Source organism: Schistocerca gregaria, chromosome 1 (assembly GCF_023897955.1).
Source record: "Schistocerca gregaria isolate iqSchGreg1 chromosome 1, iqSchGreg1.2, whole genome shotgun sequence".
In the NCBI taxonomy this organism is placed as follows: Eukaryota; Metazoa; Arthropoda; class Insecta; order Orthoptera; family Acrididae; genus Schistocerca; species Schistocerca gregaria.
Window position 1 is genome coordinate 472,809,836 of NC_064920.1, and position 18,671 is coordinate 472,828,506.

Here is an 18,671-nt window from a genome sequence, read left to right on the forward strand (position 1 = left end):
CTTGAAATAGACACTGATAAATGATAGTGAAACAAAAACAAAAAATTTGTTTTTGGGCATGAACTTTAGGGAAGCAAAACTTGCTCTCATGTACAACAAAAACCAGTCCACATCAATGTGTAATTTCAACGTGGAAACACTTAAAGTCTTGTGGAAATATTTTGATTGAATAAGTTGTCACCCCAAGCAATTCTTCAACTATGTGGAGTAAGTCACCAGCAGCTTAACTCCATTATGACCTCACCAAAATCTAGTGTGCGATTTCTCAGAAACTCTTCTCTGAGTATGGAATGGATTTTGTTATATTTGATAATTTGTATGATGAAATATTTGCAATTAATAATTTTGAAGTTGAATATGATAAAATAGTCTCCCATTGACCTTGAATTTTAGTCTTGCAGTCCAGGGCCTCATGTAAGGGACTGAAAATGTACTTGATCCAGAGCTTAATCAGATATTTATATGCATTGCCATTGAGCAAAACCACATGGTTACAGATTTTTCTGAGTGCAGCAGATTTAGATATTGTGTGTAGATTTTATTTCGTACTTTCTAAGATTCCACCCGGTTAGTTTCACTGACAGTGGACTGTTTATAAAAGTAAAGTGTTCTGCATTTTCTACTTTGATGATAGGCAGTGACGACAATTTCACTATGTAGATTAGTTGCTCTACACACTCATATATAATCTTATGTCAACTCCTTTTAAGATAGTGCAAAATCGTTTGCTTTCTTTAGATTACATTATCTGACCGTACTTCTGAATTTTGTAAGTGTAAAATACACAAAATGGTTTACATATATTGTCACTGTTTCATTTGCACAAAAAAGTAAGAATGTTTTGCCAGCAATGGACTTGTTTCTCATTGTAGTATGTAGTATTATTCAGTGAGCTATGAATAATTGTATTTGACTCTGTAGATGCACACCAAATAATCATTTGCTTATGAAACATTAATGAAGCTCAGATCAAGTCTAGTGTTGCTCTTTTAATTGTTGTTTGTTTCGAAATGATGTAACTTCCACAACCACCTATACATTTAATTTTTGCACAGAGTAATTTACCAGAATTTTCTGTATATTTTACGACTTTGTTTATTCAACATTCAACTTCAGAAAAAAAAGAAACATTGAACGACTGTAGATAGGATGTCCATATTCACAGGACGTGTACATTAGTATGTTCTGCAAAAATGATTTAGCATTTGCATCATGTCGGCCTGTGAGTTCCAGGTCAACATCAATATCCACACCTTCGGGTAAATTGTGGCTGTGGCTCTTGTTGTCCCTATAAACTGAAGGTAATAGATAAGTGTGACTTGAGCAGACGTGCAGTATGCCTCGCAGATGTATGCAAGGACTGTACTGTCAAATAAGTGAGTTTGAACGAGGGTGCATTATTGGCATGAGAGAATGTGATGTATCCCTCCAGGAAACTGCTGATCATGTGAGATGAAGCTTTTTGACAGTGCAATGGGTGTGTGCAGAGTGGCTCATGGAAGGCCGCAGAACACGCCGAGAGGGATCAGGTCGCAGCCCCAGACCACCCCCTGAGAAGATCAACACCCCATCTGATTGGCATTGCAGGACAGATCTGCATCTTCCTCGACTCTGGCACAACAGTAGAACACATCATACACTATAAGGGGTGACAGTCTGTCACTGTTTATTATGGTGTGGGTTATGTGTGCCTCGTCCACTTCTCTGCACACCTTTGACAAATATGCAAAAATATGCTAGGCAGCAATGGTGTATGGAACTATGTCACTGGCCACAGGAATGAGGCAGATAGTGTGAAAATGATGGTCGCATTTTGGTTTGCCGCAGTCAGGTGGAGTGGCATCACAGTGATTGTAATCTCACAAGGCATACAGCGCCAACTCAACACCTTATCGTGTGGGGTGCTACTGGGTACAGCCACAAATCACAGTTGGTGTGTGTCGAGGGAACTGTGACCAGTGTGACCTGCCTGAATGAATCCTGTTACCCGTAGCCATACCATTTTTACACATCATCTCGGATACCATTTTTCAGCAAGACAATGCATGAGCACGTTGCTGCAGAAACAAGTGCGTTCTTGTTATCACAGGATGTCAGCCTTTCACCCTAGCCTGCCAGATCAGCAGACTTGTCGCCAATCCAAAACGTGTGAATATGCTGAAACGATGGGTGATGCACTGTGACCCAAAGCCAACCCCCACAGATGAACTTTGGAACCAGGTGAAAGCAGCACCGATGGCGATACCATAGGATGCCATTCGTGCCTTACATGTGTCGATGCCGTCACAAGTGAGAGAAGTTATCAGGGCCCATGGTGGACCCTGTGCATACTAGGCAACAGGACACTTGCTGAACTGAGGTGACTGAAATGCAAAGTCATTTCTGCAGAACATACTGATGCATATGTCCTATGAATATGAACATTCTCTCTAGCCGTTCCAGGTGATCCGTTTTTTGTGTAATATGCATTTTATCATTTACCGTGCGAAGGAGTTCTATGTCATAAAACTTTGCTGGGCATGTTTGTTATTTGACACCATAAGCCAAAGTTGCATGAAAGATTGTAAAGCCACAACTATAATTTTTGCACAGCTTGTCGTAAGAGACAGATAAAGTTGCCCTATATGAAAATCAATAAAACAACAAATATAATAAACACTAGTGTTCATTTTCTTTGCTTTTATCTTTTATCATAAAAATAGTCATTACTACAAAAAATAAGAAGATTTCGTTGCCATATTTCGTATTCCTTATTGCTACAGGAGTGCTGTTTGTCTATATTTGGTCTAGCCCCGTCTTTTATCTAAATTCCCCCTCCAGAGATTGCTTTCTAAACATGATTGCCTTTATTCTTGTTTGTCTGATCACACCTTAAAAATTTGTCTCGATATCACTTGCAAAAAAAAGGGGGAAACGATGAACTGTAATTACATTTCAAAGCTGTGTGCTACTCTATCAAAAACTGTTTCTTCTGCTTTGAATATATTAATCTCCTGCTTCAAGAGCCTACAGACTTGAATCATGACTACATCCATCATGTTCATAACAACTGACTCCTCCAAAGCATAAACTAAATTTGTTTCAATTTAATACAGTGTTAGTAACAAATACAATGAGCAGTTTCTTCCAGGACCAAAGGTCTTCTTCAGAGAATTGTTTCCTTTAGACCCCAAGACTTGTACCATTCTGTCAGACATTAATGAGTATGTTTTGAGCTGTGCCTGACTGGTGATACCTTACAACATTCAGAGTAAGGTTTTTTTTTTTTTTTTGAACAATGCAGTTTCCCACTATTATTTCCCAGTATTAATCAGTGCATATACTATAAATGCAAATACTGTTTCATGGTTGGCTGTGCCATTAGAGTGGGGGGAGGGGGGTGTGTGTGTTTGAGCCACCTAAATTGGAACTGCTTTCTTTCGAATCACAAGTTGTTTTACATATACAGGTGAAAAATAAATAGAGAGGGAGAGAATAGGTGTATGTGTTGTGTTTGGTTTTTGTTTGCTAGTGGTGATTTGTGAAGGTGGCATGATCTCCCCATTTAATCAGTAAGTCACCATCACTGGCGTCACATGCTCTCATTCCATGAAACACTGTGAAGAAATTTGGATTTTAATGTGAGACATTGAAGCTAATTGTGACGTTCAGGAAATTTGTCCCTCCACCTCTCTTTGCACAGTCAGCTAAATATAGATGGTGAAAATTTCTTCCACCACCAAAATTTGAACTGGCAGCTCTTCACAATCATGCGTTAGTGGCCTCATCGATGTAGCTGAGTTAGGTATAAAATCTGTTAATAGTTTTCATGTATCAATATTGATTTATAATAATTGATGGCGTATGCACTTTCAGTTGCTCCTATGAACTGTGAATCTTTTTTTGATTTAACCGTAAAGTTGTATGTAATCTGTGATCATATTTTATTTATGGAAGAGGAATGTATAGAAGTAGATGGGAAAGGAATTGCAGCTTCATTCTTTATGTTACGATTAATGGATAATCAAGACAAAGAACTACTTTTTTAAACAGTTCTGGTTAAGACTTTTATTTAAAGTTATCACGTTAAAGATGATGAATTCTCTCTCTTTTAGTGATCCTCCTATTTCTTTCTCCTTGAAAATTTATGTTAACATACTTGATTGTCAGTGAGCGAGATTATCTGTTTTATAGATACCTCGATTTTTAAGAATGTGTTGTTACTCAGAATTCTCTAGGGTCTTGTTTATTTTTATGGTACAAATGTGCATCATAATGATGCCTTAATAATCTCAACTTTGTTTCTTGTCAAGAAATTAATATTGACATACTTAAGAAGTGACTGAAAGGATGGGAAGGTGAAGAAGCAGCAGTTAGTGTTACTTATGGGATTCCTTACTGCATCAGTCAGTCATTGTGTTAATTAGTGTGAAGCTGGAAAATTAAGAAACTCGATACCGTATGCTGTAATTAGTACCAATGTAGCTGTCAGTTGCTATCAAGCCGACAGTTAAAAACATGATTATTACCAATCAAAATATGGAGCTGTTTATTCAAATACGTCATCCACCAGAAACAGAACAAAAAAATTATTTAATATGAAGCATGGATGAGTATTAAGGTTATATTTTTGCACATGCGCTTATTTTTTTCCCCATATTTATAATATGCAGCAGGATACTATTTTCTGTACTATGAAAGAAATAATGCCTTGTGTTTTAAGGTCCATTAATATTTGCCTTTTCTTCTTTATTTACAGTATTTGAAAATCGTGAAAAGATGGTACTTGTTATGGAATATGCTGCTGGAGGAGAACTGTATGACTACTTGAGTGAAAGGAAAGTTCTTTCCGAAGATGAAGCTCGACGAATATTTAGGCAAATCTCAACAGCGGTTTACTACTGTCACAAGGTCTGCTTCTTCAAAAAAATATTCATTATTATTATGTTTCAAACTTGTGTTGTCTCATAAACAGCAACCAGTAACATTTTTTTTTCTCTGCCATCCACAGCACAAAATTTGTCACAGGGATTTGAAGCTGGAAAATATTCTTCTGGACGAACATGGTAGTGCAAAGGTAATGTTGTACCTAGGATATTAGTTCCATTGTCTGCCAAGTGAAATTCTGTGTCATCCACATTGTATTACCCCCATCTTCATTTACTGTTGAATGCTGAAGTACTGTTGTTAATCTCCATCCTTGTTTGTGGCAAACAGTCTCTTGTGAGCCTTTTGAACTGTTTCAGGAGCTTAAATGTTAAGTGTAGGTGTTTTATCATAATAATAATAATAATTTATATAAGTAAAAATGTAAATGTTCATTTGAACAAAATTGTAAATATCTGAAAGTTTTCACTAGTAGCAATGAAATTTTGCCACTTTATTGCATTGAAACACTTGCCTGTTTTTATGTAGCTAATGGAGCACCATATGGTAAATAAAATTTAATGCATGTATTATACACCGAGGTGATAAAAGTCCTAATATTGAGTTGGAAATCCTTTTAACCATCGTAGTGTGGCAACTCATGGAGAGGACTCACCAAATCATTGGAAGTTCCCTGCAGAAATATTGGGCTATGCTGGCTGTATAGCAATCCATAAATGCAAAAGTGTTGCTGTTGAAGGATTTTGTGCACAAACTGACGTCTGGATTAGCTCCCATAAATGTTCAATGGATTTCAAGTTGAGTGATCCTGGTGGTCAAACCACTTGTTTGAATTGTCGAGAATGTTCTTCAAACTACTCATGAAAAATTGAGGCCCGGCGACATTGTGCATTGTCATCCATAAAAATTCCATCGTTGCTAGGGAATATGAAGTCGATGAACGGTTCGAAATGGTCTCCAAGTAGCTGAATGTAACCATTTACAGTCAATGATTGATTCAGTTGGACCAAGGGCCCAGTCCAATCCACATAAACACAGTCCACACCGTCATGAAGCCACCACCAGCTTGCACATTGTCTTGTTGAAAACTTGGGTCATGGCTTCGTGGGGTCTGTGCCACACTCAAACCTTACCGTCACCTCTTACGAACTGAAATTGGGACTCATCTCCACAGGCCTTTGTTTTCCAGTCATCTAGGATCCAACTGATATGGCCATGATCCCAGGAGAGGTGCAGTAGGTGATGTCATGCTGTTAGCAAAGGCACTGTTGTCGGATGTCTGCTGCCATAGTCCATTAATGCCAGGTTTTACTGCACTGTCCTAATGGATATGTTTGTGTTACAACTCACATTGATTTCTGCAGTTGTTTCACGTAGTGTTGCTTGTCTGTTAGCACTGACAACTCTACAAAAACGACGCTGCTCTCGGTTGTTAAGTGAAGGCTGTCAGCCACTGTGGTTCCCGTGATGACAGGTAATACCTGAAATTTGGTATTCTCAGCACACTCTTGACCCGGTGAATCTTGGAATATTGAATTTCGTAATGAATTCTGTATTTTGTATTTAGAGTTTGTTAATTCCCGTCATGTGGCTATAACCACATGGGAAGCCTTTTCACATGGATTAGCTGAGTACAACTGATAGCTCTGCCAATGTGCTACTCCTTTTATACCTTGGGTACGCAATGCTACAATCACCTGTATATTTGCATATCACTGTCTCATGGCTTTTGTTACCTCATCGTATATATTTGTATGTGCATGGTGCTCCAGAATGTATGCAAAAACACTACATATTCAAATGGAATGTAGTGTCAATGTTTCATAGGAATTGGTGAAGAACTTTCAGAGGTTTAAGATATTGAACAAACAAAAACAAGATTTTTGCTAAAAAAATTCCACAAGGGAAAATATATATTAAAAACAAAGATTCCATGACTTACCAAACGGGAAAGCGCTGGTAGATAGACACAATAAAAAACATACAAACACACACACAGAATTTGAAACTTTCGCAACCAACGGTTGCTTCGTCAGGAAAGAGGGAAGGACAGGGAAAGACGAAAGCATGTGGGTTTTAAGGGAGAGGGCAAGGAGTCATTCCAATCTCGGGAGCAGAAAGACTTACCTTAGGGAGAAAGGAGGAGAGGTATACACTCGCACTCACACACTGCTGTCATAATGGAGGTACTGTTGCTTGTTGGTGGGTTTGATGTGGACGGATGTGTGAAGCTGCCCATTGGACAGATAGAGGTCAACGTCAAGGAATCTGGATACTTCCCACTAACACCAACCTATCCGAACTCCGGAGATGGAAACTTGCCCTTCAATATATCGTCTGTTCCCGTTATCCGCCAGGCCTCAACCTCCGCTAATTTCAAGTTGCCGCCACTCATACCTCACCTGTCATTCAACAACATCTTTGCCTCTGCACTTCCACCTCAACTGATATCTCTGCCCAAACTCTTTGCCTTTTAACATGTCTGCTTGTGTCTGCATATGTGTGTGTGTGTGTGTGTGTGTGTGTGTGTGTGTGTGTGTGTGTGTGTGTATACCTGTCCTTTTTTCCCCCCTAAGGTAAGTCTTTCCGCTCCCAGGATTGGAATGACTCCTTACCTTCTCCTTTAAAACCCACATCCTTTCGTCTTTCCCTCTCCTTCTCTCTTTCCTTACCAAGCAACTGTTGGTTGCGGAGGCTTGAATCTGTGTGTGTGTGTTTGTGTGTTTTTTATTGCGTCCATCTACCAGTGCTTTCCCGTTTGGAAAGTCATGGAATCTTGATGTGACTTACCAAACGAAAGCACTGGCAGGTCGATAGACACACAAACATACACACAAAATTGTGTGTGTTTGTGTGTCTATTGACCTGCCAGCGCTTTCGTTTGGTAAGTTACATCATCTTTGTGTGTTTATATATATCTAATAGAAAGAAACTTCCACATTGGAAAAATATATTAAAAACAAAGATTCCAAGACTTACCAAGCGGGAAAGTGCTGGTAAATAGGCACAATAAATAAAACGCACAAACACACACAGAGAATTTCGAGCTTTCGCAACCGGCAGCTGCTTCGTCAGGAAAGAGGGAAGGAAAAGTAAAGATGAAAGGATGTGGGTTTTAAGGGAGAGGGTAAGGAGTCATTCCAATCCCGGGAGTGGAAAGACTTACCTTAGGGGGAAAAAAGTATAGGTATATACTCGCGCGCGTGCGCACACACACACACACACACACACACACACACACACACACACACACACACACACACACACATTTATCCATGCATACACAGACACAAGCAGACATATTTAAAGGCAAAGAGTATGGGCAGAGATGTAAGTCGAGGCAGAAGTGTGGAGGCAAAGATGATGTTGAATGACAGGTGAGGTATCTGTGGCGGCAACTTGAAATTAGCGGAGGTTGAGGCCTGGCGGATAACGGGAACCGAGGATATATTGAAGGGCAAGTTCCCATCTCCGGAGTTAGGATAGGTTGGTGTTAGTGGGAAGTATCCAGATAACCCGGATGGTGTAACACTGCGCCAAAATGTGCTGGCCGTGCACCAAGGCATTTTTAGCCACAGGGTGATCCTCATTACCAACAAACACTGTCTGCCTGTGTCCATTCATGCGAATGGACAGTTTGTTGCTGGTCATTCCCACATAGAAAGCGTCACAGTGTAGGCAAGTCAGTTGGTAAATCACGTGGGTGCTTTCACACGTGGCTCTGCCTTTGATCGTGTACACCTTCCGAGTTACAGGACTGTAGTAGGTGGTGGTGGGAGGGTGCATAGGACAGGTTTTACACCGGGGGCGGTTGCAAGGGTAGGAGCCAGAGGGTAGGGAAGGTGGTTTGGGGATTTCATAGGGATGAACGAAGAGGTTGCGAAGTTTAGGTGTACGGCGGAAAGACACTTTTGGTGGAGTGGGGAGGATTTCATGAAGGATGGATCTCATTTCGGGGCAGGATTTTAGGAAGTCGTATCTGTGCTGGAGAGCCACATTCAGAGTCTGATCCAGTCCTGGGAAGTATCCTGTCACAAATGGGGCACTTTTGGGGTTCTTCTGTGAGAGGTACTGGGTTTGAGGGGATGAGGAAGTGGCTCTGGTTATTTGCTTCTGTACCAGGTCGGGAGGGTAGTTGCGGGATGCGAAAGCTGTTTTCAGGTTGTTGGTGTAATGGTCCAGGGATTCAGGACTGGAGCAGATTCGTTTGCCACGAAGGCCTAGGCTGTAGGGCAGGACCGTTTGATATGGAATGGGTGGCAGCTGTAATAATGGAGGTACTGTTGCTTGTTGGTGGGTTTGATGTGGACGGATGTGTGCAGCTGGCCATTTGACAGATGGAGGTCAACGTCAAGGAAAGTGGCATGGGATTTGGAGTAGTACCAGGTGAATCTGATGGAACCAAAGGAGTTGAGGTTGGAGAGGAAATTCTGGAGTTGTTCTTCACTGTGAGTCCAGATCATGAAGATGTCATCAATAAATCTGTACCAAACTTTGGGTTGGCAGGCTTGGGTAACCAAGAAGGCTTCCTCTAAGCGACCCATAAATAGGTTGGCATACGAGGGAGCCATGCTGGTACCCATGGCTGTTCCCTTTAATTGTTGGTATATCTGGCCTTCAAAAGTGAAGAAGTTGTGGGTCAGGATGAAGCTGGCTAAGGTGACAAGGAAAGAGGTTTTAGGTAGGGTGGCAGGTGATCGGCGTGAAAGGAAGTGCTCCATTGCAGCGAGGCCTTGGACGTGCGTGATATTTCCATATAGGGAAGTGGCATCAATGGTTACAAGGATGGTTTCTGGGGTAACAGACTGGGTAGAGATTCCAGGCGTTCGAGAAAGTGGTTGGTGTCTTTGATGAATGATGGGAGACTGCATGTAATGGGTTGAAGGTGTTGACCTACGTACGCAGAGATACGTTCTGTGGGGGCTTGGTAACCAGCTACAATGGGGCAGCCGGGATGTTTGGGTTTGTGAATTTTAGGAAGTAGGCAGAAGGTAGGAGTGCGAGGTGTCGGTGGGGTCAGGAGTTTGATGGAGTCAGGTGAAAGGTTTTGTAGGGGGCGTAAGGTTCTGAGGATTCCTTGAAGCTCCATCTGGACATCAGGAATGGGATTACCTTGGCAAACTTTGTATGTAGAGTTGTCTGAAAGCTGACACAGTCCCTCAGCCACATACTCCCGACGATCAAGTACCACAGTCGTGGAACCCTTGTCAGCCAGAAGAATGACGATGGATCGGTCAGCTTTGAGACCACGGATAGCCTGGGCTTCGGCTGTGGTGATGTTGGGAGTAGGATTAAGGTTTTTCAAGAAAGATTGAGAGGCAAGGCTGGAAGTGAGAAATTCCTGGAACGTTTGGAGAGGGTGATTTTGAGGAAGAGGAGGTGGGTCCCGCTGTGATGGAGGACGGAACTGTTCCAGGCAGGGTTCAATTTGGATAGTGTCTTGGGGAGTTGGATCTTTAGGAGTGGGATCAGGATTATTTTTCTTCGTGGCATAGTGATATTTCCAGCAGAGACTACGAGTGTAGGACAGTAAATCTTTGACAGGGGCAGTTTGGTTGAATCTTTTGGAGTGGGGCTGAAGGTGAGGCCTTTGGATAGGACAGAGGTTTCGGATTGGGAGAGAGGTTTGGAGGAAAGGTTAACTACTGAATTGGGGTGTTGTGGTTCCAGATTGTGTTGACTAGAATTTTGAGGTGTTGGGGGGAGTGGAGCTGGAAGTGGGAGATTGTGTAGATGGGAGAGACTGGGTCTGTGTCCAATGAGAGGAGGTTGAGGTTTGTTGGAAAGGTTGTGGAGGGTGAGTGAGTTGCCTTTCCGGAGGTGGGAAACCAGGAGATTGGATAGTTTTTTGAGGTGGAGGGTGGCATGCTGTTCTAATTTGCGGTTGGCCTGTAGGAGGATGCTATGAACAGCCGGTGTGGATGTGGGAGAGGAAAGATTGAGGACTTATATATGGTGCTCCACTGGGTGTACAGAGACGTGTGTATTCAAATGCAATGTTGTGTAAAAGATTTGAAGGAGTCATTGAAAAACTTTGGAGATTTAAGTTTTTTTTTTTTTTTGGGGGGGGGGGGGGGGGTGATGCCACCATCACATCTATAGAAATAAACATGTAAATGTGTGTTTGTTGAGAATATTAAATCTACAAAAGTTGCTCACTGATTACTTTGTACACAGTGTTGCATTAGAATATGAGCGCATTTTTATATACATTCTGGGATGCCATCCATGATAGACAAAGGAAAACATTTCCACCAAAGATCTTGAAAAGGTCTTCACCAATTTACTCCAAATTCTTATTCAATACTCTTAACGATGGTTTTCACAGAAGACAGGAAAGTTGTATTTCTGGCATTTGGGCTTATGATTAGAATACTCCTACACAATCTGAATTTGCAGTAACAATAAACAAGTCTGAAGGTTGGAGAGCAGAGGGAAGAAGAGAGGGACAAAGGGGTGGAAGGAAATTGACAGAGGGAAAAGAGGGGATGGACAGAGAGATGGGTCAGAAGGTGATTAAGACGTATATGCAGTTCCCGTACATATTAGAAAGTGTGCATTCTCTTATATTTCTTTTCCATCCAACCAGACTGAGCTATAGCAGCATATTTTAGGGTATAGCTAGTAATATAATAAATAGCCATTTAATATCTTACCTTAAGTCCTTTATTATTCCTTGACAGCATTCATGCGTAATGGGCCCCCTGCAGCCTAGCTCACACGTTTACTTCTATTTTTATGTGGCTGTGCCATTGTGTACATCTTAAATTCCTCTCTTCCCTGTGAAAATGGAAGAAAGTTGCATTTTAATACTAATGAGATCATCAAGAGGAGTTTGGCTGAGGGTGTGCTGGAGGGGCGAGGAGCTGTATTAACATTCGAACTTTGTTTCACATTCTGTAATTTTTTTGTGTGAGGGGTGGGGGCAGATGCTGCTGCTGCTGTTGACAAAGTGAAGTTGGAAATCATGGTAAAGGAAATAAATTCTTCTGATAAAATAATTCATTGTTATTCTCTATAAACACAACCAAATAGCTTCAGAGTGCAGAACAATTTTAATACATTTTGGTCACAATGAACAGGAGAATTGCTCATTCTTGGGGGGGGGGGGGGGGGGGGGGATACCTTGAAAATGGCTATGCAGGGAAAATTGGTTGAATGTGTTTCTAAAGAACAGATTTATAAGCCATAGTGGTTTCCTGCTTGCAGATATAAATAAATTTTTCTGGGACATAGCAAACTGTGTGCTGGAAAATTAGAGATGCTGCTCCAGTATTGAAACACGTAACTGCTGTTTGTGACTTTTGCAACTCTTCAGAAGGCTATTGAGATCACAGCAAAGCACATTTGAGTGGACAATGAAAAACTGTAGTAAATGAGGTAAATGTTGAGATGTGCATAATTGATCTGTGCACTTCATTAAATAAAAGGAAATTACTGTTTACTAACAATACTACAAAAATCAATATAAATACATAAAACTGCAGCCAGTCACATTTTGAAATAGGTATTTATTCCATAAACAAGTGTTTGAACTTTTTCTGGCTCATCTTCAGATGGTGCACATGGAAGTTATACATGACTGTTTCATAGTGATGCGAGGTACTGACTGTGACAATAAGTTAGAAAAATACTTTAATGTATTGCTATGAGGAATGTTTATATGGCACGCGAGTGAATAGGCGGCTTTGTAATTAGTATCCACCTAGCAGCTTTTACTGTGGTGACCAACTGGTTACAAATCATTTTTACAAATTACTCACTTTTCATTGCATATGAATACATGTACTGATCACTACAATACTTTGCCAGCATCCAGCATATACTGTACACCTAGTATTTGTTATAAAGATTTTTTCGCAAAGATATAACATACTTTGTTCAGAGACTTTGGTTCTAATGGCTCTGAGCACTATGGGACTTAACTGCTGAGGTCATCAGTCCCCTAGAACTTAGAACTAATTAAACATAACTAACCTAAGGACAGCACACACATCCATGCCCAAGGCAGGATTCGAACCTGCGGTATCGGGGTTCCAGACTGTAGCGCCTAGAACCGCTCGACCACTCCAGCCAGCGTTCAGAGACATTATTTTCTTTGCATACACATTAGAACCTCACTAGTCCATCCCATACAGGACAAGGAACATGGTTGGAATACAAAAAATATTGGATTGTCAAAACACTTTTATTGACCTGTAACATCACTGTACAGTATCTTGTGACTTCATTAGTGTTACTACAGAGTGCAACAGTTAATCTGTCTATGCCAAGTTCTGTTCCTGTTAGAGACTCTTTTTGGTGCAGCAAGAGCTTTTATAGGGAACATTCATCAATGTTATACACTTAATCAGTGGTCAGATTAAGATCTTTAACTAAGTTTCCAAATTACAGAACAAATTCATTAGCAGCTGTTTTGTCAGCAGGCAACTTCTTGCTGCAAAAATAATAACATTTTAGTTGCCATGTCATTTTTTTCTTCCACCAATGTAATCAGCACTGACTCGCTGTGAACATTTCAGTTTCATTGTTTTAATCTAATTTTTCATATAAAATCAGTGCCTTTTCTTTCATGATTGAACTGAACAACAGATTTCCTGTTCTGCTCATCTGCTCAAACTACATCTGCAAAGTGTTGTCTAAAATTTCACTTTCAGTCTTCTTAAGACTCTTATATATTTTCAGTTGTTTCTTATCATCAGTTGCCATTGCATGACTATCAACAGTTTTCCTATTTTTTTCTGCTGTCTTTAACAGTTGTTATGCCAGTCCCTACCTCACTTGCAATGTTTTCAAGAGACTCGTCTTTATCTAAAATTTCAACCATTTTCAGTTTCTTCACTAAAGACGGTGTCACTTGTTTTCATTTAGTTGATGCCATGATTTAGTTTTACACAGTTTAATGAAAGACGAGCACTGTCTCTAATAAAAAATACATGCACAATGACATTTGGTTAATAAGTCAGAAACAACTTATTTAATATAACTGTGAGGGCTTTGTGGCCAGAATCACTTGACATAAAAGTTTCCTGAGTATCATACCATGACATAAAGTAAAAGCTACCAACATTTCAGCCATGGTTACAGTGACCACCTTCTGGGTCTACTGATGATGTGATATGATACTCAGAAAATTTTTATGTCAATTTATTTCAAATTAAAACTGACACTCATGCTCCCACCAATCAGAAAATAATACTCTGAAGGACAAAGCAGAAACAGAAATTTTGGGATCTCCTGGATCAATTAATCAACATTACTCCATCAAACATAAAAATTCTCCTTGGCATCTTCAGTGCTCACAACTGGGGCAAGAAAGAAGATACAGAGATATCATAGGAAAGTGGCCCGCACATAAATGAACCAACTAAAATGGTCAAAGGTTAATTGAAACTTGTGGAAACCATAACCTGGTCTCAAAATCAACATGTTTTAAAAGGAAACCTCACAAATTAAAAACCTGGAAACACCTTGATTTCCGAAAGGGCAAATGGCAACTGGACCATGTATGTATGGATAAATTTCACCATTGTGAAATCTACAATGTCAAAGTTTTAAGGGGTGAAGACTCAAGGTCAGAGTACTATGTTGTGAAGATCAAAATAAAATTAACACCAATGGTAAAGAAAAGATCTCTGGGGGGGGGAAAAAAAAAAAAAAAAAAAAAAAAAAAAAAAAAAAAAAAAAAAAAAACTAGAAGAAAATTCGACCCGACCATCCAAAAAATGAGGAATACACTACAAAATCAACTGAAGGATCTATCAACTGTGATACACTAGAAGAATCAACCACCAAATTAAAATTCATAGCAGAAGAGTTGGCTCCAATAAATCCCAGGAAGTAAACATGAGTGGTGGAATGAAGAATGTGACCAGGCATTAGAAACAAGGCACCAAGCTTGGATAAAGCATCAAGCCCAAAAGTCTGAAGAATCACATCTAGAACTAATCAAGCAAAGAAAGTCAAGCCATAAAATCCTCAGACAGACGAAATGCAAACATCTTAAAAATACCTTAGAAAAGGTAGAAGAGAACTTCCGGAAGAAACAGTCAAGAGATCATTGCAAAACCTTTACGAGATAAAGTTGGCACATAATAATCAAGAAAATTTAGAGATCCTTGCAGAAACTTTCAGCAAACTTTTAAATGGATGACCCACTGGAAACATTTCAAGTAGATGTCACAATTCAGGAGCTAAAAAATTACAAGGCACTTGGTGAAGACAATGTATTTGCAGAAATCTGGAGGAATGCTGGAAAACCTGCAGTCATAAATCTCCACCAACATCTAATTGAAGTGTGGATCACAGAGAAAATTCCAGAGCACTGGACCTCAGGAATAATCCATCCATTATTTAAAAAAGGAGATAGAACCAATCCATATAATTTCAGAGGATTGGCCCTTCTGGACTGCACATACAAAATTTTCTCCCGCATTATTTACAATAGGATCAAAAACATTCTAGAACCACAACTTGGAGAATATCAAGGAGGATTTCAACCATACAGAAGCTGCTCAGACCAAATTCTTAGCCTGACACTAATAATGGAGTATTACACTTCATTTTATAATTTCTGTTTCTCTATGTCTTTCACTTTTTTTCGTTGGGGTATTAAACATTTGATTAACCATATATCTGAAGAATGCTTTTTTATGTTGGTGTGGAAGGCAGGAAAAGTTATGAATGGTGACATTGGTAGTTGTTGGCTTTGTGCACTCTAACAATGACGTCATTATCTGTTGAAAGTTTCTTGTTTATGTCACATAATATCCCATGTTCATTATTTATCGTATTCCACATTTTGTTACAATTTTTATGTTTCATAATAATCTTGTTTGACTTACGGGTTATATAGTTCTGTTCACTTTGCTGTAGTTTGGCATTTGTATATGCTATTTTTATGCTGACTGTTAGATCTTTAGTATTGTTTTCATTTTGTGGCCATATTGTACTTAATGCCATTGTTTAGCAACTTTAATCTGTCATTATTGATGCATATTTCTGTGGTATTTATCACTTTGATAGCAGAAATAATGGGGGACTTCAATGCATTTTTTAAGATAATGGAATTAATATTTTCTTATGTTGAGGTGAAATAATAGTAGTTTTCTTGTTGATACAACAATTACCATTGTCTGCTAAGAGCATGAATGTTGTTGCGTTCTTCAGTACACAGAATGGTTTGATGCGGCCCTCCATGCTTCTCTATCCGGTGCAGGCCTCTTCATCTCCAAGTAACCACTGCTGCCTACATCCTTTTGAATCTATTTGCTGTATTTCTCTCTTTGTTCTCTCTACAATTTTTTAACCCTCATGATTCCCTCCAGTACTAAATTGGTGATACCTTGATGCCTCAGATTGTGTCGTACCAACTGATCCCTTTTTCCTGTTCAGTACCTCTTCATTAGTTATGTGATCTACCTATCTAATCTTCAGCATTCTTCTGTGGCACCACATTTCAAAAGTTTCTATTCTTTCCTTGTGTAAACTGCTTCTCTTGCATGTTTCATTTCCATATGTGCCTACACACCTACTACAGATACTTTCACAAGAGACTTCATTACACTTAAATCTGTACTTGATGTTAACAAATTACCCTTCTTCAGAAATGATTTTCTTGCCATTGCCAGTCTACATTTTATGTCCTTTCTACTTCAACCATCATCAGTTATTTTGGTGCCAATAAGCAAGACTCATCTATTACTTTAAGTGTCTCATTTCCTAATCTAATTCTCTCAGCATCGCCTCATTGAATTTCACTGCATTCCATTATCGTCATTTTGCTCTTGTTGATGTTCATCTTACATACACCTTTCAGGATACTGTCCATTCCATTGAACTGCTCTTCCAAGCCCTTTGCCGTCTCTGACAGATTTGCAATATCGTTGGCGAAACCCAGAGTTTTTACTTCTTCTCTCTGAACTTTAATTCCTACAGCAAATTTTCCTTTTGTTTCGTTTACTGCTTGCTCAATATGCAGATTGAATAACATCTGGGATAGGCTGTAATCCTGTCTCACTTCCTGCTCAACCATGGGTTTCCTTTCAGGTCTTACAATCCTTATGACTGTCACCTGGTTTCTGTAAAAATTGTAAATATCCTTTTGCTCCCTATATTTTACCTCTACCTTCAGAATTTGAAAGAGAGTATTCCAGTCAACATTGTCAAAAGCTTTCTTTAAGTCTACAAATGCTATAAATGCAGGTTTGCCTCTCTTAACTTGTTGTCTATGAGAAATAGTAGGGTCAGTATTGCCTTGCATGCTTCTACATTTCTCTGGAATTCAAACTGATCTTCCCCAGGGTCAGCTTCTACTAATTTTTCCATTCTTCTGTAAAGAATTCATGTTAGTATTTTGCTACCATGACTTATTAAATTGAAAGTTCAGTAATTTTCACACTTGTCAGCACCTTCTTTCTTTGGGATTGGAATTATTACATTCTTCTTGAAGTATGATGGTCTTTCGCCTGTCTCATACATCTTGCTCACCAGATGGAAGAGGTTTGTCACGGCTGGCTCTCCCAAGGCTATCAGCAATTCTAACAGAATGTTGTCTACTTCTGGGGCCTTGTTTCAACTTAACGTCTTTCAGTGCTCTGTCAAATTCTTCACGAAGTATCATATCTCCCATCTCATCTTCATCTAACAGACTGTATATTCCAAGGAAAACCTGGGAATTTTTTCATCTGGTAGAAAACTAGGAAAAACCCGGGAATATTTTAGAATTTCTGGACTTTTTCATTGATCAGTTTTCAGTTAAATTTGTGTAATTTTGACTGGTAAGAAGTGGCACTCCAACAGAGAATATTACCATATCTCGCTACTGCAGAATAATACTGCAGCAACGAAACGTAAACGAGAGGAAAAACAAAACAAAATAGAAGTTGCAAAGGAAATGCACCATTTACAACAACAAAACACAGTTCACACATGAGTGTCTGGCAACAGCAAAATCTGTGAAAGGTTAGGATGAAGACTATGCAGTACTTCATAGCAACAAACTACTTCTCATGAGCATGCCGTCACAACTGTTTACATTAGTTTCGTTTGAGCAGTTGTCAGCGGACTCGTGCCCAGTTGAGTCTTCTATGAACAGTACCTTCTCCCACTTCTGGCTGGTTAGTGTGTAGAGCTACATTGTATCGCCAGTAGCAACAAGCAGCCATATGCTTTCAGGAAAAACTTTTCTGTCACTCCCAAGCTTCCACATCTGCACTTGCGCAGAGCGGTATGAGTTGTAGTTGGGAGGGGGTAGCTCTACATGACCTGTGTTTACGTTTAGTGATTTTGCTGTTTCATCTTCATTTACAGTTCTCATGTCAACTGAACATAAAACAGTTTTCTATGACTGGGAGCTGTCAAGTGTGTTAAAATACATTCGCATAATTACGGAATGCTAAAATATATTATTAATTTCAGTTTTCTTATTTCCACGTTTTTGGCAGTGAAGCATTAAGCCTCTTGCAGAACAATGAAGTTATTTTTTCGGTGTACTGAAGAAATTTAGCTTTTAAATCTTTTCCACAGACACAGTCAATTTATTTTAATTTAAGTGTCTCATTCCAATGTATTGGCTAGTTTCAACTGTTCACTGAATTTCACGTTTTCATCTTCGGGCAAATAGAGCACTAAGGCTCATGTTTTGTTCTTTATTATGGCATAATGGCAGTAGTGGCAGTCCAAGAAAATTTACATCCCGAAAGCCACCCTGAAAAGCTTAATTTCAGGTTGGGACCTACTTTATTGTGAATCTGGACATACAAATGTGCACTTTAAGTCGAATTATGCATTTTAGTATGGCTTAT

The 18,671-nt window shown here is 39.5% G+C and overlaps 1 protein-coding gene across 2 annotated transcripts in view; it reads left to right on the forward strand.

The window, feature by feature from the left end:
- The window catches only part of LOC126353313 (uncharacterized), a 373,943-nt gene that overhangs the window by 197,689 nt on the left and 157,583 nt on the right, over positions 1–18,671 (forward strand). For both annotated transcript variants that reach the window (XM_050002753.1, XM_050002754.1), the window contains exons 6-7: positions 4,739–4,890; positions 4,991–5,056. In XM_050002753.1, the coding sequence (XP_049858710.1) occupies positions 4,739–4,890; positions 4,991–5,056 (218 nt within the window). The remainder of the gene's footprint in view (positions 1–4,738; positions 4,891–4,990; positions 5,057–18,671) is intronic.